This window comes from Diachasmimorpha longicaudata, chromosome 16 (assembly GCF_034640455.1).
Source record: "Diachasmimorpha longicaudata isolate KC_UGA_2023 chromosome 16, iyDiaLong2, whole genome shotgun sequence".
In the NCBI taxonomy this organism is placed as follows: Eukaryota; Metazoa; Arthropoda; class Insecta; order Hymenoptera; family Braconidae; genus Diachasmimorpha; species Diachasmimorpha longicaudata.
Window position 1 is genome coordinate 775,457 of NC_087240.1, and position 25,537 is coordinate 800,993.

Here is a 25,537-nt window from a genome sequence, read left to right on the forward strand (position 1 = left end):
AGACGATTTCCGATTTTCCAAGGGGTCCGGGAATGGTCCACAGTCGATTTTTTCGTTTTTTTGCGTTTTGCTCGGCTCCAGGGCCTCCTAGAGCAAAACGGGCCCGGATTTGGACTCAGACCGTTATTCGCCCATATCTTTGGAAATATCATAGCTAGGACAATTTGGCTGGCGCCATTGGATTCGTGAGACGATTTCCGGTTTTGCTAGGGGGCTGGGAATTTTCTAAAGTCGATTTTTTCGTTTTTCGCGTTTTTCTCGGCTCCTGGGCCTCCTAGAGCAAAACGGGCCCGGATTTGGGATCACACAGTCTTTTCCCCATATCTTTGGAAATATCGTAGCTAGGACAATTTGGCTGGCGCCATTGGATTCGTGAGACGATTTCCGATTTTCCAAGGGGTCCGGGAATGGTCCACAGTCGATTTTTTCGTTTTTTTGCGTTTTGCTCGGCTCCAGGGCCTCCTAGAGCAAAACGGGCCCGGATTTGGACTCAGACCGTTTTTCGCCCATATCTTTGGAAATATCGTAGCTAGGACAATTTGGCTGGCGCCATTGGATTCGTGAGACGATTTCCGATTTTTCTAGGGGTCCGGGAATTTTCTAAAGTCGATTTTTTCGTTTTTCGCGTTTTTCTCGGCTCCTGGGCCTCCTAGAGCAAAACGGGCCCGGATTTGGGATCACACCGTTTTTCGCCCATATCTTTGGAAACATCATAGCTAGAACAATTTGGCTGGCGCCATTGGATTCGTGAGACGATTTCCGATTTTTCTAGGGGTCCGGGAATTTTCTAAAGTCGATTTTTTCGTTTTTCGCGTTTTTCTCGGCTCCTGGGCCTCCTAGAGCAAAACGGGCCCGGATTTGGGATCACACCGTTTTTCGCCCATATCTTTGGAAACATCATAGCTAGAACAATTTGGCTGGCGCCATTGGATTCGTGAGACGATTTCCGATTTTTCTAGGGGTCCGGGAATTTTCTAAAGTCGATTTTTTCGTTTTTCGCGTTTTTCTCGGCTCCTGGGCCCCCTAGAGCAAAACCGGCCCGGATTTGGCATCACACAGTCTTCTACCCATATCTTTGGAAATATCATAGCTAGGTCAATTTGGCTGGCGCCATTGGATTCGTGAGGCGATTTCCGATTTTTCTAGGGGTCCGGGAATTTTCTAAAGTCGATTTTTTCGCGTTTTTCTCGGCTCCTGGGCCTCCTAGAGCACAACGGGCCCGGATTTGGGATCACACCGTTATTCGCCCATATCTTTGGAAATATCATAGCTAGGACAATTTGGCTGGCGCCATTGGATTCGTGAGGCGATTTCCGATTTTTCTAGGGGTCCGAGAATTTTCTAAAGTTGATTTTTTCGTTTTTCGCGTTTTTCTCGGCTCCTGGGCCTCCTAGCGCATAACGGGCCCGGATTTGGGATCACACCGTTTGTCGCCCATATCTTTGGAAATATCATAGCTAGGCCAATTTGGCTGGCGCCATTGGATTCGTGAGACGATTTCCGATATTTCTAGGGGTCCGGGAATTTTCTAAAGTCGATTTTTTCGTTTTTCGCGTTTTTCTCGGCTCCTGGGCCTCCTAGAGCAAACCGGGCCTGGATTTGGCATCACACTGTTATTCGCCCATATCTTTGGAAATATCACAGCTAGGACAATTTGGCTGGCGCCATTGGATTCGTGAGACGATTTCCGATTTTTCTAGGGGTCCGGGAATTTTCTAAAGTCGATTTTTTCGTTTTTCGCGTTTTTCTCGGCTCCTGGGCATCCTAGAGCAAAACGGGCCTGGATTTGGCATCACACCGTTATTCGCCCATATCTTTGGAAATATCATAGCTAGGACAATTTGGCTGGCGCACTTGGATTCGTGAGACGATTTCCGATTTTCCAAGGGGTCCGGGAATGGTCCACAGTCGATTTTTTCGTTTTTTTGCGTTTTGCTCGGCTCCAGGGCCTCCTAGAGCAAAACGGGCCCGGATTTGGACTCAGACCGTTATTCGCCCATATCTTTGGAAATATCATAGCTAGGACAATTTGGCTGGCGCCATTGGATTCGTGAGACGATTTCCGATTTTGCTAGGGGGCTGGGAATTTTCTAAAGTCGATTTTTTCGTTTTTCGCGTTTTTCTCGGCTCCTGGGCCTCCTAGAGCAAAACGGGCCCGGATTTGGGATCACACAGTCTTTTCCCCATATCTTTGGAAATATCGTAGCTAGGACAATTTGGCTGGCGCCATTGGATTCGTGAGACGATTTCCGATTTTCCAAGGGGTCCGGGAATGGTCCACAGTCGATTTTTTCGTTTTTTTGCGTTTTGCTCGGCTCCAGGGCCTCCTAGAGCAAAACGGGCCCGGATTTGGACTCAGACCGTTATTCGCCCATATCTTTGGAAATATCATAGCTAGGACAATTTGGCTGGCGCCATTGGATTCGTGAGACGATTTCCGATTATTCTAAGGGGCTGGGAATTTTCTAAAGTCGATTTTTTCGCGTTTTTCTCGGCTCCTGGGCCTCCTAGAGCAAAACGGGCCCGGATTTGGGATCGCACCGTTTTTCGCCCAAATCTTTGGAAATATCGTAGCTAGGACAATTTGGCTGGCGCCATTGGATTCGTGAGACGATTTCCGATTTTCCAAGGGGTCCGGGAATGGTCCACAGTCGATTTTTTCGTTTCTTTGGGTTTTGCTCGGCTCCAGGGCCTCCTAGAGCAAAACGGGCCCGGATTTGGACTCAGACCGTTATTCGCCCATATCTTTGGAAATATCATAGCTAGGACAATTTGGCTGGCGCCATTGGATTCGTGAGACGATTTCCGATTTTTCTAGGGGTCCGGGAATTTTCTAAAGTCGTTTTTTTCGTTTTTCGCGTTTTTCTCAGCTCCTGGGCCTCCTAGAGCAAAACGGGCCCGGATTTGGGATCACACCGTTTTTCGCCCATATCTTTGGAAATATCGTAGCTAGGACAATTTGGCTGGCGCCATTGGATTCGTGAGACGATTTCCGATTTTTCTAGGGGTCCGGGAATTTTCTAAAGTCGATTTTTTCGTTTTTCGCGTTTTTCTCGGCTCCTGGGCCTCCTAGAGCAAAACGGGCCCGGATTTGGGATCACACAGTCTTTTACCCATATCTTTGGAAATATCATAGCTAGGACAATTTGGCTGGCGCCATTGGATTCGTGAGGCGATTTCCGATTTTTCTAGGGGTCCGGGAATTTTCTAAAGTTGATTTTTTCGTTTTTCGCGTTTTTCTCGGCTCCTGGGCCTCCTAGCGCATAACGGGCCCGGATTTGGGATCACACCGTTTGTCGCCCATATCTTTGGAAATATCATAGCTAGGCCAATTTGGCTGGCGCCATTGGATTCGTGAGACGATTTCCGATTTTTCTAGGGGTCCGGCAATTTTCTAAAGTCGATTTTTTCGTTTTTCGCGTTTTTCTCGGCTCCTGGGCCTCCTAGAGCAAAACGGGCCCGGATTTGGGATCACACCGTTTTTCGCCCATATCTTTGGAAACATCATAGCTAGAACAATTTGGCTGGCGCCATTGGATTCGTGAGACGATTTCCGATTTTTCTAGGGGTCCGGAAATTTTCTAAAGTCGATTTTTTCGTTTTTCGCGTTTTTCTCGGCTCCTGGGCCCCCTAGAGCAAAACCGGCCCGGATTTGGCATCACACAGTCTTCTACCCATATCTTTGGAAATATCATAGCTAGGTCAATTTGGCTGGCGCCATTGGATTCGTGAGACGATTTCCGATTTTTCTAGGGGTCCGGGAATTTTCTACAGTCGATTTTTTCGTTTTTCGCGTTTTTCTCGGCTCCTGGGCCTCCTAGAGCAAAACGGGCCCGGATTTGGGATCACACCGTTTTTCGCCCATATCTTTGGAAACATCATAGCTAGAACAATTTGGCTGGCGCCATTGAATTCGTGAGACGATTTCCGATTTTTCTAGGGGTCCGGGAATTTTCTAAAGTCGATTTTTTCGTTTTTCGCGTTTTTCTCGGCTCCTGGGCCCCCTAGAGCAAAACGGGCCCGGATTTGGGATCACACAGTCTTTTACCCATATCTTTGGAAATATCATAGCTAGGTCAATTTGGCTGGCGCCATTGGATTCGTGAGGCGATTTCCGATTTTTCTAGGGGTCCGGGAATTTTCTAAAGTCGATTTTTTCCTTTTTCGCGTTTTTCTCGGCTCCTGGGCCTCCTAGCGCATAACGGGCCCGGATTTGGGATCACACCGTTTTTCGCCCATATCTTTGGAAATATCGTAGCTAGGACAATTTGGCTGGCGCCATTGGATTCGTGAGACGATTTCCGATTTTTCTAGGGGTCCGGGAATTTTCTAAAGTCGATTTTTTCGTTTTTCGCGTTTTTCTCGGCTCCTGGGCATCCTAGAGCAAAACGGGCCTGGATTTGGCATCACACCGTTATTCGCCCATATCTTTGGAAATATCATAGCTAGGACAATTTGGCTGGCGCACTTGGATTCGTGAGACGATTTCCGATTTTCCAAGGGGTCCGGGAATGGTCCACAGTCGATTTTTTCGTTTTTTTGCGTTTTGCTCGGCTCCAGGGCCTCCTAGAGCAAAACGGGCCCGGATTTGGACTCAGACCGTTATTCGCCCATATCTTTGGAAATATCATAGCTAGGACAATTTGGCTGGCGCCATTGGATTCGTGAGACGATTTCCGATTTTTCTAGGGGTCCGGGAATTTTCTAAAGTCGTTTTTTTCGTTTTTCGCGTTTTTCTCAGCTCCTGGGCCTCCTAGAGCAAAACGGGCCCGGATTTGTGATCACACCGTTTTTCGCCCATATCTTTGGAAATATCGTAGCTAGGACAATTTGGCTGGCGCCATTGGATTCGTGAGACGATTTCCGATTTTTCTAGGGGTCCGGGAATTTTCTAAAGTCGATTTTTTCGTTTTTCGCGTTTTTCTCGGCTCCTGGGCCTCCTAGAGCAAAACGGGCCCGGATTTGGGATCACACCGTTTTTCGCCCATATCTTTGGAAACATCATAGCTAGAACAATTTGGCTGGCGCCATTGGATTCGTGAGACGATTTCCGATTTTTCTAGGGGTCCGGGAATTTTCTAAAGTCGATTTTTTCGTTTTTCGCGTTTTTCTCGGCTCCTGGGCCCCCTAGAGCAAAACGGGCCCGGATTTGGCATCACACAGTCTTTTACCCATATCTTTGGAAATATCATAGCTAGGTCAATTTGGCTGGCGCCATTGGATTCGTGAGGCGATTTCCGATTTTTCTAGGGGTCCGGGAATTTTCTAAAGTCGATTTTTTCGCGTTTTTCTCGGCTCCTGGGCCTCCTAGAGCACAACGGGCCCGGATTTGGGATCACACCGTTATTCGCCCATATCTTTGGAAATATCATAGCTAGGACAATTTGGCTGGCGCCATTGGATTCGTGAGGCGATTTCCGATTTTTCTAGGGGTCCGAGAATTTTCTAAAGTTGATTTTTTCGTTTTTCGCGTTTTTCTCGGCTCCTGGGCCTCCTAGCGCATAACGGGCCCGGATTTGGGATCACACCGTTTGTCGCCCATATCTTTGGAAATATCATAGCTAGGCCAATTTGGCTGGCGCCATTGGATTCGTGAGACGATTTCCGATATTTCTAGGGGTCCGGGAATTTTCTAAAGTCGATTTTTTCGTTTTTCGCGTTTTTCTCGGCTCCTGGGCCTCCTAGAGCAAACCGGGCCTGGATTTGGCATCACACTGTTATTCGCCCATATCTTTGGAAATATCATAGCTAGGACAATTTGGCTGGCGCCATTGGATTCGTGAGACGATTTCCGATTTTTCTAGGGGTCCGGGAATTTTCTAAAGTCGATTTTTTCGTTTTTCGCGTTTTTCTCGGCTCCTGGGCATCCTAGAGCAAAACGGGCCTGGATTTGGCATCACACCGTTATTCGCCCATATCTTTGGAAATATCATAGCTAGGACAATTTGGCTGGCGCACTTGGATTCGTGAGACGATTTCCGATTTTCCAAGGGGTCCGGGAATGGTCCACAGTCGATTTTTTCGTTTTTTTGCGTTTTGCTCGGCTCCAGGGCCTCCTAGAGCAAAACGGGCCCGGATTTGGACTCAGACCGTTATTCGCCCATATCTTTGGAAATATCATAGCTAGGACAATTTGGCTGGCGCCATTGGATTCGTGAGACGATTTCCGGTTTTGCTAGGGGGCTGGGAATTTTCTAAAGTCGATTTTTTCGTTTTTCGCGTTTTTCTCGGCTCCTGGGCCTCCTAGAGCAAAACGGGCCCGGATTTGGGATCACACAGTCTTTTCCCCATATCTTTGGAAATATCGTAGCTAGGACAATTTGGCTGGCGCCATTGGATTCGTGAGACGATTTCCGATTTTCCAAGGGGTCCGGGAATGGTCCACAGTCGATTTTTTCGTTTTTTTGCGTTTTGCTCGGCTCCAGGGCCTCCTAGAGCAAAACGGGCCCGGATTTGGACTCAGACCGTTTTTCGCCCATATCTTTGGAAATATCGTAGCTAGGACAATTTGGCTGGCGCCATTGGATTCGTGAGACGATTTCCGATTTTTCTAGGGGTCCGGGAATTTTCTAAAGTCGATTTTTTCGTTTTTCGCGTTTTTCTCGGCTCCTGGGCCTCCTAGAGCAAAACGGGCCCGGATTTGGGATCACACCGTTTTTCGCCCATATCTTTGGAAACATCATAGCTAGAACAATTTGGCTGGCGCCATTGGATTCGTGAGACGATTTCCGATTTTTCTAGGGGTCCGGGAATTTTCTAAAGTCGATTTTTTCGTTTTTCGCGTTTTTCTCGGCTCCTGGGCCTCCTAGAGCAAAACGGGCCCGGATTTGGGATCACACCGTTTTTCGCCCATATCTTTGGAAACATCATAGCTAGAACAATTTGGCTGGCGCCATTGGATTCGTGAGACGATTTCCGATTTTTCTAGGGGTCCGGGAATTTTCTAAAGTCGATTTTTTCGTTTTTCGCGTTTTTCTCGGCTCCTGGGCCCCCTAGAGCAAAACCGGCCCGGATTTGGCATCACACAGTCTTCTACCCATATCTTTGGAAATATCATAGCTAGGTCAATTTGGCTGGCGCCATTGGATTCGTGAGGCGATTTCCGATTTTTCTAGGGGTCCGGGAATTTTCTAAAGTCGATTTTTTCGCGTTTTTCTCGGCTCCTGGGCCTCCTAGAGCACAACGGGCCCGGATTTGGGATCACACCGTTATTCGCCCATATCTTTGGAAATATCATAGCTAGGACAATTTGGCTGGCGCCATTGGATTCGTGAGGCGATTTCCGATTTTTCTAGGGGTCCGAGAATTTTCTAAAGTTGATTTTTTCGTTTTTCGCGTTTTTCTCGGCTCCTGGGCCTCCTAGCGCATAACGGGCCCGGATTTGGGATCACACCGTTTGTCGCCCATATCTTTGGAAATATCATAGCTAGGCCAATTTGGCTGGCGCCATTGGATTCGTGAGACGATTTCCGATATTTCTAGGGGTCCGGGAATTTTCTAAAGTCGATTTTTTCGTTTTTCGCGTTTTTCTCGGCTCCTGGGCCTCCTAGAGCAAACCGGGCCTGGATTTGGCATCACACTGTTATTCGCCCATATCTTTGGAAATATCACAGCTAGGACAATTTGGCTGGCGCCATTGGATTCGTGAGACGATTTCCGATTTTTCTAGGGGTCCGGGAATTTTCTAAAGTCGATTTTTTCGTTTTTCGCGTTTTTCTCGGCTCCTGGGCATCCTAGAGCAAAACGGGCCTGGATTTGGCATCACACCGTTATTCGCCCATATCTTTGGAAATATCATAGCTAGGACAATTTGGCTGGCGCACTTGGATTCGTGAGACGATTTCCGATTTTCCAAGGGGTCCGGGAATGGTCCACAGTCGATTTTTTCGTTTTTTTGCGTTTTGCTCGGCTCCAGGGCCTCCTAGAGCAAAACGGGCCCGGATTTGGACTCAGACCGTTATTCGCCCATATCTTTGGAAATATCATAGCTAGGACAATTTGGCTGGCGCCATTGGATTCGTGAGACGATTTCCGATTTTGCTAGGGGGCTGGGAATTTTCTAAAGTCGATTTTTTCGTTTTTCGCGTTTTTCTCGGCTCCTGGGCCTCCTAGAGCAAAACGGGCCCGGATTTGGGATCACACAGTCTTTTCCCCATATCTTTGGAAATATCGTAGCTAGGACAATTTGGCTGGCGCCATTGGATTCGTGAGACGATTTCCGATTTTCCAAGGGGTCCGGGAATGGTCCACAGTCGATTTTTTCGTTTTTTTGCGTTTTGCTCGGCTCCAGGGCCTCCTAGAGCAAAACGGGCCCGGATTTGGACTCAGACCGTTATTCGCCCATATCTTTGGAAATATCATAGCTAGGACAATTTGGCTGGCGCCATTGGATTCGTGAGACGATTTCCGATTATTCTAAGGGGCTGGGAATTTTCTAAAGTCGATTTTTTCGCGTTTTTCTCGGCTCCTGGGCCTCCTAGAGCAAAACGGGCCCGGATTTGGGATCGCACCGTTTTTCGCCCAAATCTTTGGAAATATCGTAGCTAGGACAATTTGGCTGGCGCCATTGGATTCGTGAGACGATTTCCGATTTTCCAAGGGGTCCGGGAATGGTCCACAGTCGATTTTTTCGTTTCTTTGGGTTTTGCTCGGCTCCAGGGCCTCCTAGAGCAAAACGGGCCCGGATTTGGACTCAGACCGTTATTCGCCCATATCTTTGGAAATATCATAGCTAGGACAATTTGGCTGGCGCCATTGGATTCGTGAGACGATTTCCGATTTTTCTAGGGGTCCGGGAATTTTCTAAAGTCGTTTTTTTCGTTTTTCGCGTTTTTCTCAGCTCCTGGGCCTCCTAGAGCAAAACGGGCCCGGATTTGGGATCACACCGTTTTTCGCCCATATCTTTGGAAATATCGTAGCTAGGACAATTTGGCTGGCGCCATTGGATTCGTGAGACGATTTCCGATTTTTCTAGGGGTCCGGGAATTTTCTAAAGTCGATTTTTTCGTTTTTCGCGTTTTTCTCGGCTCCTGGGCCTCCTAGAGCAAAACGGGCCCGGATTTGGGATCACACAGTCTTTTACCCATATCTTTGGAAATATCATAGCTAGGACAATTTGGCTGGCGCCATTGGATTCGTGAGGCGATTTCCGATTTTTCTAGGGGTCCGGGAATTTTCTAAAGTTGATTTTTTCGTTTTTCGCGTTTTTCTCGGCTCCTGGGCCTCCTAGCGCATAACGGGCCCGGATTTGGGATCACACCGTTTGTCGCCCATATCTTTGGAAATATCATAGCTAGGCCAATTTGGCTGGCGCCATTGGATTCGTGAGACGATTTCCGATATTTCTAGGGGTCCGGGAATTTTCTAAAGTCGATTTTTTCGTTTTTCGCGTTTTTCTCGGCTCCTGGGCCTCCTAGAGCAAACCGGGCCTGGATTTGGCATCACACCGTTATTCGCCCATATCTTTGGAAATATCATAGCTAGGACAATTTGGCTGGCGCCATTGGATTCGTGAGACGATTTCCGATTTTTCTAGGGGTCCGGGAATTTTCTAAAGTCGTTTTTTTCGTTTTTCGCGTTTTTCTCAGCTCCTGGGCCTCCTAGAGCAAAACGGGCCCGGATTTGTGATCACACCGTTTTTCGCCCATATCTTTGGAAATATCGTAGCTAGGACAATTTGGCTGGCGCCATTGGATTCGTGAGACGATTTCCGATTTTTCTAGGGGTCCGGGAATTTTCTAAAGTCGATTTTTTCGTTTTTCGCGTTTTTCTCGGCTCCTGGGCCTCCTAGAGCAAAACGGGCCCGGATTTGGGATCACACCGTTTTTCGCCCATATCTTTGGAAACATCATAGCTAGAACAATTTGGCTGGCGCCATTGGATTCGTGAGACGATTTCCGATTTTTCTAGGGGTCCGGGAATTTTCTAAAGTCGATTTTTTCTTTTTTCGCGTTTTTCTCGGCTCCTGGGCCCCCTAGAGCAAAACGGGCCCGGATTTGGGATCACACCGTTTGTCGCCCATATCTTTGGAAATATCATAGCTAGGCCAATTTGGCTGGCGCCATTGGATTCGTGAGACGATTTCCGATATTTCTAGGGGTCCGGGAATTTTCTAAAGTCGATTTTTTCGTTTTTCGCGTTTTTCTCGGCTCCTGGGCCTCCTAGAGCAAACCGGGCCTGGATTTGGCATCACACTGTTATTCGCCCATATCTTTGGAAATATCATAGCTAGGACAATTTGGCTGGCGCCATTGGATTCGTGAGACGATTTCCGATTTTTCTAGGGGTCCGGGAATTTTCTAAAGTCGATTTTTTCGTTTTTCGCGTTTTTCTCGGCTCCTGGGCATCCTAGAGCAAAACGGGCCTGGATTTGGCATCACACCGTTATTCGCCCATATCTTTGGAAATATCATAGCTAGGACAATTTGGCTGGCGCACTTGGATTCGTGAGACGATTTCCGATTTTCCAAGGGGTCCGGGAATGGTCCACAGTCGATTTTTTCGTTTTTTTGCGTTTTGCTCGGCTCCAGGGCCTCCTAGAGCAAAACGGGCCCGGATTTGGACTCAGACCGTTATTCGCCCATATCTTTGGAAATATCATAGCTAGGACAATTTGGCTGGCGCCATTGGATTCGTGAGACGATTTCCGATTTTGCTAGGGGGCTGGGAATTTTCTAAAGTCGATTTTTTCGTTTTTCGCGTTTTTCTCGGCTCCTGGGCCTCCTAGAGCAAAACGGGCCCGGATTTGGGATCCCACAGTCTTTTCCCCATATCTTTGGAAATATCGTAGCTAGGACAATTTGGCTGGCGCCATTGGATTCGTGAGACGATTTCCGATTTTCCAAGGGGTCCGGGAATGGTCCACAGTCGATTTTTTCGTTTTTTTGCGTTTTGCTCGGCTCCAGGGCCTCCTAGAGCAAAACGGGCCCGGATTTGGACTCAGACCGTTATTCGCCCATATCTTTGGAAATATCATAGCTAGGACAATTTGGCTGGCGCCATTGGATTCGTGAGACGATTTCCGATTATTCTAAGGGGCTGGGAATTTTCTAAAGTCGATTTTTTCGCGTTTTTCTCGGCTCCTGGGCCTCCTAGAGCAAAACGGGCCCGGATTTGGGATCACACAGTCTTTTCCCCATATCTTTGGAAATATCATAGCTAGGACAATTTGGCTGGCGCCATTGGATTCGTGAGACGATTTCCGATTTTTCTAGGGTTCCGGGAATTTTCTAAAGTCGTTTTTTTCGTTTTTCGCGTTTTTCTCAGCTCCTGGGCCTCCTAGAGCAAAACGGGCCCGGATTTGTGATCACACCGTTTTTCGCCCATATCTTTGGAAATATCGTAGCTAGGACAATTTGGCTGGCGCCATTGGATTCGTGAGGCGATTTCCGATTTTTCTAGGGGTCCGGGAATTTTCTAAAGTCGATTTTTTCCTTTTTCGCGTTTTTCTCGGCTCCTGGGCCTCCTAGCGCATAACGGGCCCGGATTTGGGATCACACCGTTTGTCGCCCATATCTTTGGAAATACCATAGCTAGGACAATTTGGCTGGCGCCATTGGATTCGTGAGACGATTTCCGATATTTCTAGGGGTCCGGGAATTTTCTAAAGTCGATTTTTTCGTTTTTCGCGTTTTTCTCGGCTCCTGGGCCTCCTAGAGCAAACCGGGCCTGGATTTGGCATCACACCGTTATTCGCCCATATCTTTGGAAATATCATAGCTAGGACAATTTGGCTGGCGCCATTGGATTCCTGAGACGATTTCCGATTTTCCAAGGGGTCCGGGAATGTTCCACAGTCGATTTTTTCGTTTTTTTGCGTTTTGCTCGGCTCCAGGGCCTCCTAGAGCAAAACGGGCCCGGATTTGGACTCAGACCGTTATTCGCCCATATCTTTGGAAATATCATAGCTAGGACAATTTGGCTGGCGCCATTGGATTCGTGAGACGATTTCCGATTTTTCTAGGGGTCCGGGAATTTTCTAAAGTCGTTTTTTTCGTTTTTCGCGTTTTTCTCGGCTCCTGGGCCTCCTAGAGCAAAACGGGCCCGGATTTGGGATCACACCGTTATTCGCCTATATCTTTGGAAATATCATAGCTAGGACAATTTGGCTGGCGCACTTGGATTCGTGAGGCGATTTCCGATTTTTCTAGGGGTCCGGGAATTTTCTAAAGTCGATTTTTTCGTTTTTCGCGTTTTTCTCGGCTCCTGGGCCTCCTAGAGCAAAACGGGCCCGGATTTGGGATCGCACCGTTTTTCGCCCAAATCTTTGGAAATATCGTAGCTAGGACAATTTGGCTGGCGCCATTGGATTCGTGAGACGATTTCCGATTTTCCAAGGGGTCCGGGAATGGTCCACAGTCGATTTTTTCGTTTCTTTGGGTTTTGCTCGGCTCCAGGGCCTCCTAGAGCAAAACGGGCCCGGATTTGGACTCAGACCGTTATTCGCCCATATCTTTGGAAATATCATAGCTAGGACAATTTGGCTGGCGCCATTGGATTCGTGAGACGATTTCCGATTTTTCTAGGGGTCCGGGAATTTTCTAAAGTCGATTTTTTCGTTTTTCGCGTTTTTCTCGTCTCCTGGGCCTCCTAGAGCAAAACGGGCCCGGATTTGGGATCACACCGTTTTTCGCCCATATCTTTGGAAACATCATAGCTAGAACAATTTGGCTGGCGCCATTGGATTCGTGAGACGATTTCCGATTTTTCTAGGGGTCCGGGAATTTTCTAAAGTCGATTTTTTCGTTTTTCGCGTTTTTCTCGGCTCCTGGGCCTCCTAGAGCAAAACGGGCCCGGATTTGGGATCACACAGTCTTTTACCCATATCTTTGGAAATATCATAGCTAGGACAATTTGGCTGGCGCCATGGGATTCGTGAGGCGATTTCCGATTTTTCTAGGGGTCCGGGAATTTTCTAAAGTTGATTTTTTCGTTTTTCGCGTTTTTCTCGGCTCCTGGGCCTCCTAGCGCATAACGGGCCCGGATTTGGGATCACACCGTTTGTCGCCCATATCTTTGGAAATATCATAGCTAGGCCAATTTGGCTGGCGCCATTGGATTCGTGAGACGATTTCCGATATTTCTAGGGGTCCGGGAATTTTCTAAAGTCGATTTTTTCGTTTTTCGCGTTTTTCTCAGCTCCTGGGCCTCCTAGAGCAAACCGGGCCTGGATTTGGCATCACTCCGTTATTCGCCCATATCTTTGGAAATATCATAGCTAGGACAATTTGGCTGGCGCCATTGGATTCGTGAGACGATTTCCGATATTTCTAGCGGTCCGGGAATTTTCTAAAGTCGATTTTTTCGTTTTTCGCGTTTTTCTCGGCTCCTGGGCCTCCTAGAGCAAACTGGGCCTGGATTTGGCATCACACCGTTATTCGCCCATATCTTTGGAAATATCATAGCTAGGACAATTTGGCTGGCACCATTGGATTCGTGAGACGATTTCCGATTTTCCAAGGGGTCCGGGAATGTTCCACAGTCGATTTTTTCGTTTTTTTGCGTTTTGCTCGGCTCCAGGGCCTCCTAGAGCGAAACGGGCCCGGATTTGGGATCGCACCGTTTTTCGCCCAAATCTTTGGAAATATCGTAGCTAGGACAATTTGGCTGGCGCCATTGGATTCGTGAGACGATTTCCGATTTTCCAAGGGGTCCGGGAATGGTCCACAGTCGATTTTTTCGTTTTTTTGGGTTTTGCTCGGCTCCAGGGCCTCCTAGAGCAAAACGGGCCCGGATTTGGACTCAGACCGTTATTCGCCCTATCTTTGGAAATATCATAGCTAGGACAATTTGGCTGGCGCCATTGGATTCGTGAGACGATTTCCGATTTTTCTAGGGGTCCGGGAATTTTCTAAAGTCGTTTTTTTCGTTTTTCGCGTTTTTCTCAGCTCCTGGGCCTCCTAGAGCAAAACGGGCCCGGATTTGGGATCACACCGTTTTTCGCCCATATCTTTGGAAATATCGTAGCTAGGACAATTTGGCTGGCGTCATTGGATTCGTGAGACGATTTCCGATTTTTCTAGGGGTCCGGGAATTTTCTAAAGTCGATTTTTTCGTTTTTCGCGTTTTTCTCGTCTCCTGGGCCTCCTAGAGCAAAACGGGCCCGGATTTGGGATCACACCGTTTTTCGCCCATATCTTTGGAAACATCATAGCTAGGACAATTTGGCTGGCGCCATTGGATTCGTGAGGCGATTTCCGATTTTTCTAGGGGTCCGGGAATTTTCTAAAGTTGATTTTTTCCTTTTTCGCGTTTTTCTCGGCTCCTGGGCCTCCTAGGGCATAACGGGCCCGGATTTGGGATCACACCGTTTTTCGCCCATATCTTTGGAAATATCGTAACTAGGACAATTTGGCTGGCGCCATTGGATTCGTGAGCCGATTTCCGATATTTCTAGCGGTCCGTGAATTTTCTAAAGTCGATTTTTTCGTTTTTCGTGTTTTTCTCGGCTCCTGGGCCTCCTAGAGCAAACCGGGCCTGGATTTGGCATCACACCGTTTTTCGCCCATATCTTTGGAAATATCGTAGCTAGGACAATTTGGCTGGCGCCATTGGATTCGTGAGACGATTTCCGATATTTCTAGCGGTCCGGGAATTTTCTAAAGTCGATTTTTTCGTTTTTCGCGTTTTTCTCGGCTCCTGGGCCTCCTAGAGCAAAACGGGCCCGGATTTGGGATCACACAGTCTTTTCCTCATATCTTTGGAAATATCATAGCTAGGACAATTTGGCTGGCGCCATTGGATTCGTGAGACGATTTCCGATTTTTCTAGGGGTCCGGGAATTTTCTAAAGTCGTTTTTTTCGTTTTTCGCGTTTTTCTCGGCTCCTGGGCCTCGTAGAGCAAAACGGGCCCGGATTTGGGATCACACCGTTTTTCGCCCATATCTTTGGAAATATCGTAGCTAGGACAATTTGGCTGGCGCCATTGGATTCGTGAGACGATTTCCGATTTTTCTAGGGGGCTGGGAATTTTCTAAAGTCGATTTTTTCGTTTTTCGCGTTTTTCTCGTCTCCTGGGCCTCCTAGAGCAAAACGGGCCCGGATTTGGGATCACACCGTTATTCGCCTATATCTTTGGAAATATCATAGCTAGGACAATTTGGCTGGCGCACTTGGATTCGTGAGACGATTTCCGATTTTTCTAGGGGTCCGGGAATTTTCTAAAGTCGATTTTTTCGTTTTTCGCGTTTTTCTCGGCTCCTGGGCCTCCTAGAGCAAAACGGGCCCGGATTTGGGATCGCACCGTTTTTCGCCCAAATCTTTGGAAATATCGTAGCTAGGACAATTTGGCTGGCGCCATTGGATTCGTGAGACGATTTCCGATTTTCCAAGGGGTCCGGGAATGGTCCACAGTCGATTTTTTCGTTTTTTTGGGTTTTGCTCGGCTCCAGGGCCTCCTAGAGCAAAACGGGCCCGGATTTGGACTCAGACCGTTATTCGCCCATATCTTTGGAAATATCATAGCTAGGACAATTTGGCTGGCGCCATTGGATTCGTGAGACGATTTCCGATTTTTCTAGGGGTCCGGGAATTTTCTAAAGTCGTTTTTTTCGTTTTTCGCGTTTTTCTCAGCTCCTGGGCCTCCTAGAGCAAAACGGGCCCGGATTTGGGATCACACCGTTTTTCGCCCATATCTTTGGAAACATCATAGCTAGAACAATTTGGCTGGCGCCATTGGATTCGTGAGACGATTTCCGATTTTTCTAGGGGTCCGGGAATTTTCTAAAGTCGATTTTTTCGTTTTTCGCGTTTTTCTCGGCTCCAGGGCCTCCTAGAGCAAAACGGGCCCGGATTTGGACTCAGACCGTTATTCGCCCATATCTTTGGAAATATCATAGCTAGGACAATTTGGCTGGCGCCATTGGATTCGTGAGACGATTTCCGATTTTTCTAGGGGGCTGGGAATTTTCTAAAGTCGATTTTTTCGCGTTTTTCTCGGCTCCTGGGCCTCGTAGAGCAAAACGGGCCCGGATTTGGGATCACACCGTTTTTCGCCCATATCTTTGGAAATATCGTAGCTAGGACAATTTGGCTGGCGCCATTGGATTCGTGAGACGATTTCCGATTTTTCTAGGGGGCTGGGAATTTTCTAAAGTCGATTTTTTCGTTTTTCGCGTTTTTCTCGTCTCCTGGGCCTCCTAGAGCAAAACGGGCCCGGATTTGGGATCACACCGTTTTTCGCCCATATCTTTGGAAACATCATAGCTAGAACAATTTGGCTGGCGCCATTGGATTCGTGAGACGATTTCCGATATTTCTAGGGGTTCGGGAATTTTCTAAAGTCGATTTTTTCGTTTTTCGTGTTTTTCTCGGCTCCTGGGCCTCTTAGAGCAAACCGGGCCTGGATTTGGCATCACACCGTTATTCGCCCATATCTTTGGAAATATCATAGCTAGGACAATTTGGCTGGCGCCTTTGGATTCGTGAGACGATTTCCGATTTTTCTAGGGGTCCGGGAATGGTCCACAGTCGATTTTTTCGTTTTTTTGCGTTTTGCTCGGCTCCAGGGCCTCCTAGAGCAAAACGGGCCCGGATTTGGGATCACACCGTTTTTCGCCCATATCTTTGGAAATATCATAGCTAGGACAATTTGGCTGGCGCCATTGGATTCGTGAGACGATTTCCGATTTTTCTAGGGGGCTGGGAATTTTCTAAAGTCGATTTTTTCGCGTTTTTCTCGGCTCCTGGGCCTCGTAGAGCAAAACGGGCCCGGATTTGGGATCACACCGTTTTTCGCCCATATCTTTGGAAATATCGTAGCTAGGACAATTTGGCTGGCGCCATTGGATTCGTGAGACGATTTCCGATTTTTCTAGGGGTCCGGGAATTTTCTAAAGTCGATTTTTTCGTTTTTCGCGTTTTTCTCGGCTCCTGGGCCTCCTAGAGCAAAACGGGCCCGGATTTGGGATCACACAGTCTTTTACCCATATCTTTGGAAATATCATAGCTAGGACAATTTGGCTGGCGCCATTGGATTCGTGAGGCGATTTCCGATTTTTCTAGGGGTCCGGGAATTTTCTAAAGTTGATTTTTTCCTTTTTCGCGTTTTTCTCGGCTCCTGGGCCTCCTAGGGCATAACGGGCCCGGATTTGGGATCACACCGTTTTTCGCCCATATCTTTGGAAATATCGTAGCTAGGACAATTTGGCTGGCGCCATTGGATTCGTGAGACGATTTCCGATATTTCTAGCGGTCCGGGAATTTTCTAAAGTCGATTTTTTCGTTTTTCGTGTTTTTCTCGGCTCCTGGGCCTCCTAGAGCAAACCGGGCCTGGATTTGGCATCACACCGTTTTTCGCCCATATCTTTGGAAATATCGTAGCTAGGACAATTTGGCTGGCGCCATTGGATTCGTGAGATGATTTCCGATATTTCTAGCGGTCCGGGAATTTTCTAAAGTCGATTTTTTCGTTTTTCGCGTTTTTCTCGGCTCCTGGGCCTCCTAGAGCAAAACGGGCCCGGATTTGGGATCACACCGTTATTCGCCTATATCTTTGGAAATATCATAGCTAGGACAATTTGGCTGGCGCACTTGGATTCGTGAGACGATTTCCGATTTTTCTAGGGGTCCGGGAATTTTCTAAAGTCGATTTTTTCGTTTTTCGCGTTTTTCTCGGCTCCTGGGCCTCCTAGAGCAAAACGGGCCCGGATTTGGGATCGCACCGTTTTTCGCCCAAATCTTTGGAAATATCGTAGCTAGGACAATTTGGCTGGCGCCATTGGATTCGTGAGACGATTTCCGATTTTCCAAGGGGTCCGGGAATGGTCCACAGTCGATTTTTTCGTTTTTTTGGGTTTTGCTCGGCTCCAGGGCCTCCTCGAGCAAAACGGGCCCGGATTTGGACTCAGACCGTTATTCGCCCATATCTTTGGAAATATCATAGCTAGGACAATTTGGCTGGCGCCGTTGGATTCGTGAGGCGATTTCCGATTTTTCTAGGGGTCCGGGAATTTTCTAAAGTCGATTTTTGATGTGAAACATCTATAGGCGCACCCCTAAACTGAATCGTTAGCGTGGCGAAACTTGCCGTGGCGAGCATTCGCCAGGCTATACTAAGGTATGCCTATCTATAATCTGTGTAGTAGAGTGGACGGTGTGCGGATGGGCCGCCACGCTATACTGAGGTATACCTATATATATTATGTGTAGTAGAGTGTACGGTGTGGCTTTTCGCGCAGTTCCACGTGGTTCTTTATACGGTACAGATAACCTGTGTTTTATGTAATTTTTTATTTCAATTTTTGAAAATAAAATATGTGTGATAGTGATAACTTAGAAGATCAAAGTGATCAACCGTGTGCAAAGAAAGAGAAACTAGACTATGGCATACTACCAAGTCATCAGTAAGTAGATCCTATTTTTCATGTCTCCATAACTGTAATTTTATATCTATATATTTAATTAATTATATTGATATTAATCATATCAGTAATTTATAAATTATATTAGGATTAATAATTATATAAATTATATTAATATTATCTTTAATTAATAATTTTTTTATTATTCATGAAGGAATGAATATGGACAAATTTATTAACTAAATTTATATTCTCAAATCTTTAGTGATATATTGAAATAATTAACTAAGATTTGAGTTCATGAGTATATTGAAGCCATACTCAACATTTTTTTTTTTTTTGTATATTTTAATATCATATTTTTTAAAATATTTCAGTTCTCAACAATCTTCACAGGCATCACAAAATATTATTATTGAAACTGGACGCCATCCTGATCAGTTGAACACAAGGCATACCATCAATGTTGTGTAAGACTTTACTAATCGAATAGTACGAGACTATTTTAATTTTTATGTTAGATTTTATTAACATATTTATATTTTTTTCAGAGTGAACAATAGTAAAAGAGAATATCAAAAACAATACAGGGAGCGGAACAGAGACAAATTGAAACATCGTGAAGCGGAAAGAAGAAAACGTATACAATCTTCACAAAGCATTATCGGACCGTCTACCTCTTCAAAATCAAATATAATGGAAGTAATGGAAGAACCAGTAAGTGCTACTTCATCTACTCTTCAAAATAAAAGAGACAGCCAAAAAAGATACAGGGAAAAGAACAGAGAAAAATTGAGACAGCGTGAAGTGGAAAGAAGGAGACGTCTACAGAATGCAGAAAGTATTATAGAATTATATACTTCTCCAAATATAGAAAATATAGAAATAATTACGGAACCAATAATCGTGATAGATGAAGTAAGTACAAATCCTCGAAATTTAACTGGTTTGGGAGAAATGGAGCATGAAGTGTTTGACATACCACAGCAAAATTTAACTAACCCATCAAGCGCAAATATTGCCAAAATTCCGAATAACTATAGTCAATTTAGACACCATAGAACAGCTCATGAATATTTCATCAGTAACTTTAAAAATAATGAATTTGGACATCCTTGTTCAATTTGTGATCGACTTTGGTTTGAAAAAGATTTAAAGAAACCATCTACATCTGGAACTATAATTAATACAATAGCCAATGTGGAAAATGTGGATTCCCTTAAAATTTGCTCTACTTGTAAATCAGCATTAGACAAAGAAAAGATTCCTATCTTGTCAGTTTATAATGGATTTCATTACCCAAAAATACCACAGCATTTACCAAAAATCGATTTCATCACTGAAAGGCTTATTTCTCCACGAATTCCTTTCATGCAAATAAGAAGATTAAGACACGTTCAAGGACAATTCGGTATATACGGACAAATTATCAATGTTCCTGTTGTTGTTGATACAATGGCACGATCACTTCCAAGAAATGTCAATGATGAACATTGCATTTATGTACACATTAAAAAAAAAATGATTCATAAAAGTAGTTTTGTACATGGCTTAGTTAACATCGGATCAATTAAAAAATGGTTATACTATTTGATTACTACACCTTTATATCAGCACTACAAAATTACAGTTGATAAATCATTTTTTATTCAAGAAACACCACTAATTACACAACAGAACATAAATGAATTTAGCGAAAATATTGATCTTGAAGAAAGCCTTACTGCTCAACAACAAACTTTGGTATGGAATGAGGAAAAATATTTGCGATTAGCGCCAGGGCAACAGAATATTCCACAGAGTTTATTATTCGACGAGCATGCCGAAGAGCTATCATTTCCTAGTATTTACATGGGACACTTTCGGAAATTCAGAGATACAGTCAACGTTACGCCTTTTATGATGGCATCTAGTGAATTGCGGCGTAAGGATCGTCGAGGAGTCGATCCGTATCACTTGTTATATATGGCTGTAAAAATTATGAGACTGCGAGTTCGTGACTGTTTAACGATCGCGTTTAAACTTGTTGGTACAGATAGCACTATAACCAAGGAACAAGTTCAATCTGAAGACTATATTCATAACTGCATGGAGTCAAATCTAGCTTTCTTACGTTCAATACCAAATTCAGTTTGGTATTGGTCTTCAAGGAAAAAAGATTTGTTTGCAATGATACGGCAGCTAGGGAAGCCAACTGCATTCATGACACTCAGCGCAAATGAAATAGGGTGGCCGGATTTATTAACATTGCTGTATAAATTAGCTGAAGGAAAAGAAGATGTGCAAAATCTCATCGTACCAGAACTCAACTTTATCCAAAAAAGTTCATTAATTAACAACGATGCTGTAACATGTGCTATTCATTTCAACAAGCTAGTTAATGTTATAATGACGATTTTACAATCAAAGAAGTTTAGTCCTTTTGGTAAATTTAGAGTCATAAACTACTTTCTGAGGATTGAATTTCAACATCGTGGAAGTCCACACGCGCATATCCTTTTATGGCTTGATAATGCTCCCAGCGATATTCTTGGAACAGAGCAAAAAAAAGCAATAGAAATGATTGATAGTTTAGTGTCAGTATCAACTTCAGAGGCATCCGGAAATATAAAATTACTTACCCATAAGCATACTTTCACGTGCTACAAAAAAATTAGATCCTCTTCAGTGCAAAAGTGCCGATTTGAAGCACCATTCATGCCTTGTAAATCCACAATGATTTTAATACCGATGGAAAAAACTGATCCACTTTACAAAAAACATTTGATAAGATATAATGAAATAAGAATTAACTTAGAAAGTAATGATTATGGCAGTATTGATGATTATTATGAAAGTAATAATATCAGATCAGACGAAGAATACACAGATATTCTAAGATCTGGTATTAATAGGCCAAAAATATTCTATAAACGACATCCATCCGAAAAATGGCACAATACTTTCAATCCGTTTGTTTTTAATGTATTAAAATCTAATATGGATTTCCAAATAATTACGGAAGAATATTCTTGTGCGGCATACGTGGTTGAATATGTAAATAAGACCAACAGAGGTATTCGTAGTTTGCAACGTCAGATAATAGAAGTTATGAATGAAAATCCCGAATTTGATATTGTTGAAATAACTCGTAAAATGAGTGTTGACATGCTAAATACCATTGAGATGAGTAGTCAAGAAGCTGCTTGGTATCTTCTACGGTTACCAATGTCTAAATCATCAATAGCAATTCAGTATATTAATACTTGTTGGCCTATTGAACGACAGAGGATTAAAAAAACACAAAAACAAATAGATGAACTGGATGACGAATCGACGGATATTTGGAAGGAAGATTGGTATGATAAGTATCAGAAACGGCCAGAAGAACTGGAAGCTATTTCGTTAGCTCAATTTGTTTCCAAATATACCAAAAACAAGAAGGGGGAATACGTCAAAAAACAGCAGCCTCGAATTATTCGTTATAGAAATTATGACATGGCTCAGGATTACAACGAGTACAGAAGAGAAATGGTTACCTTACATATACCATTTAGAAATGAAGATACAGAAATATTAGCAGATATGAAATTCACAACTATCTATGATATACACGAGAATGAAATTTTAGAAAAGAGAAAAGAATTTGAGTTGAATATTGATGTTCAGAAGACAATTGATATATGCCGACAGTTATGTCATGAGGATGAGCCAATAGATAACGAATCAGAAATTCGAGACTTGGCTACAAGATTTCCAGAACCAAACCCTTTCGAAGAATTGTACAGAAATCCGGATGCTGCTGTTAATGAAGATTTACGTATAGCTACACTTAAAAGCTTGGGAGCAATAGCCAAAAGACGAGAAAACATCATGAGTAATGATCGTTTTTGCGAGCTGATGAGAAGTGCAAATGAAAAGCAAAAAGATTTGCTTTTACACGTCATTCATCACAATTTATTGGCGGAAAAGTCTCCTTTACAATTATTTTTTACTGGGCCAGCTGGATGTGGAAAAACCTTCGTAATAAAATTGATAATGGAAATCTATAACAGATTTTCTGAAAATGATGGGTTCTGCAATTCATATATTACGTGTGCTTCGACTGGTAAAGCTGCAGTAGCTATTGATGGAACTACTATTCATACTGCATTAAAAATATCGTTATCAAAACTAATTCCGTTATCTATAGAAAGAGCACAACAATATCGATGCTTATTTAAATACGTCAAAGTTTTAATAATTGACGAAATCAGTATGATTGGTGCCGAGCTCTTGAACCAAATAGACGCAAGACTAAAGCAAATAACTGGAAATTTTGATGAAAATTTTGGTGGACTAGACATTATTTTTATTGGAGATTTGCGGCAGCTACCTCCAGTCCGAGCAACTCCAATCTATAAGCAGTCAAAACAACGGATGGTTGGACCCTTACTTTGGCGAGGATTAAAATTCTACGAATTAACTCAAATAATGCGTCAAAATAACGAAATGTTTGCTTCTATTCTCACTAAAATTGGTAGTGGTATAATTTTAAATGATAATGAATTGGCCGTTATCGAGTCCAGATTTTTTGCGAAGGAAGACGTCTCACAACGGTGTCCAAGTGGTGTACGATTATTCCATGATAATGCATCGGTTAACGCATACAACATGCAATCTCTACAAACTGAAAATAAAATAGATTCAATTGCAATAGACGTGATTTCTGGCTGTACTAATCATGAGCAGGAAGCGAATATGAGACAAAAATTGCACAAGATGTCGGTGATTGATACAGGAGGGTTGCCATACGAAATTATTTTTGTTATTGGCAAACCTTACATTATTACAACTAACATAGACGTGGTAGACGGATTAGCTAATGGCGCCGTTGGAAACCTTATTCATATCGAACAAAACGAAGAAAATCAAGTTACTCGCATATGGCTAGTTTTTCCAGATAAAAACACTGGTACAGTGGCTAGAAGAAAAGCCGCTGCCTTTGTTGCAGAACATTATATCGATAAACGTGCTGTGCCTATTGTGCGTCGAACTTCAGCAATATCACTCAATAATAATAAAACTATTGTGGGTAAAAGAAATCATTTCCCATTGATATCAGGATGTGCTATGACTATTCATAAGTCTCAAGGAGGTACTTATGACGAGGTGGTGTATGAGTATAGTAAAAGTCATAGTATTCCATTACTTTACGTAGCTTTAACACGAGTAACGAGTGCTGAAGGGTTGTTTATATGTAATAGTACGGATGATTTAAGATTTTATCATGGAAGGAGAGTTGATCCATCAGTTTCAAGCTTACAGCACGAATTTGAAAGATTATCTTTAAACCGACTAACTACATTGCAAGGTTTGATCACTGATTTTATCAACTCCAGAAATAAATTAACCATATACACTTTAAACTGTCAATGTCTCAGGAAACATGCTGCTGATTTACAAGATCCTATTTGTAGAAATTGTAACTTTTTGTTGCTAACTGAAACATGGTGTCCTGCAGATGAAGCAGTTGACGTATGTAACTTTCATTGTATTGCAAAATTTAAACGACAAAATGTTAGAGCCGCTGGAGTGGCCATTTACAAAAACAATAACACTTCACATATTACTACACTCAACATGGATCTAGCAGTTCAAAATGCTACAGAAGTTCATGTTTCCCAAACATCTATTGGTGATATGTGTGTTTCACATGTTAAACTAGAAGACGGAAGTGAATTACTTATGATTGTAGTATACATTTCACCTAATAACAAAATCGATCATATAATTTCATTTTTACATGAAAGGTTATTTCCTTATAGCCAAAGAGGTTCAATAATTTTTAAAACAAATAAATATAAATTGCCATTAATTTTAGCTGGAGACTTTAATGTAAATTTTGCAAGAGCTGAATCAATGCCATTAATGACATTTCTTCAAGAAGAATTTCAATTGCAAATCAATAATAATCCAAGAGAATCTACTACCAAATATGGAACAACAATAGATGCTGTATTTGTGAGATATCTTGATGGTGTTTCATCCAATACTTTTGTAACGTACTTTAGTTATCATCGACCAATCGTCACGATAATACCGGCAGAGGAAAAATCGAATATAACTATTACTGAAGTTACAGATGAAAATAGTTAAATGGTAGCCACTTGATATTAATATCGAATTTTTATATCCCATGTAAATAAATGTTTATTAAATAAAGTTATCATTTTCTGTAAGAAATTTGTAATACTTCATTTGTTCATAAGGCTATATTTAATTCCTGTAATAATATTATCTTTTATGCATATTACTTGTACACACACGATGTTTCACATCTGCCAGGCGTCCCATGTTTCCTTTTTCGCGTTTTTCTCAGCTCCTGGGCCTCCTAGAGCAAAACGGGCCCGGATTTGGGATCACACCGTTTTTCGCCCATATCTTTGGAAATATCGTAGCTAGGACAATTTGGCTGGCGCCATTGGATTCGTGAGACGATTTCCGATTTTTCTAGGGGTCCGGGAATTTTCTAAAGTCGATTTTTTCGTTTTTCGCGTTTTTCTCGTCTCCTGGGCCTCCTAGAGCAAAACGGGCCCGGATTTGGGATCACACCGTTTTTCGCCCATATCTTTGGAAACATCATAGCTAGAACAATTTGGCTGGCGCCATTGGATTCGTGAGACGATTTCCGATTTTTCTAGGGGTCCGGGAATTTTCTAAAGTCGATTTTTTCGTTTTTCGCGTTTTTCTCGGCTCCTGGGCCTCCTAGCGCATAACGGGCCCGGATTTGGGATCACACCGTTTGTCGCCCATATCTTTGGAAATATCATAGCTAGGACAATTTGGCTGGCGCCATTGGATTCGTGAGGCGATTTCCGATTTTTCTAGGGGTCCGGGAATTTTCTAAAGTCGATTTTTTCCTTTTTCGCGTTTTTCTCGGCTCCTGGACCTCCTAGCGCATAACGGGCCCGGATTTGGGATCACACCGTTTGTCGCCCATATCTTTGGAAATATCATAGCTAGGACAATTTGGCTGGCGCCATTGGATTCGTGAGACGATTTCCGATTTTTCTAGGGGGCTGGGAATTTTCTAAAGTCGATTTTTTCGCGTTTTTCTCGGCTCCTGGGCCTCGTAGAGCAAAACGGGCCCGGATTTGGGATCACACCGTTTTTCGCCCATATCTTTGGAAATATCGTAGCTAGGACAATTTGGCTGGCGCCATTGGATTCGTGAGACGATTTCCGATTTTTCTAGGGGTCCGGGAATTTTCTAAAGT

At 43.9% G+C, this 25,537-nt stretch overlaps 1 protein-coding gene across 1 annotated transcript; it reads left to right on the top strand.

Annotated features, from left to right (window-relative positions):
• Nucleotides 1–19,256: 19,256 nt before the first annotated feature.
• On the top strand, nt 19,257–24,159 carry LOC135170221 (uncharacterized). Its single transcript, XM_064135821.1, has 2 exons — nt 19,257–24,011; nt 24,142–24,159. Exons 1-2 carry the CDS (start codon nt 19,257–19,259, stop codon nt 24,157–24,159), a joined length of 4,773 nt encoding a protein of 1,590 aa, XP_063991891.1.
• Nucleotides 24,160–25,537: the final 1,378 nt, after the last annotated feature.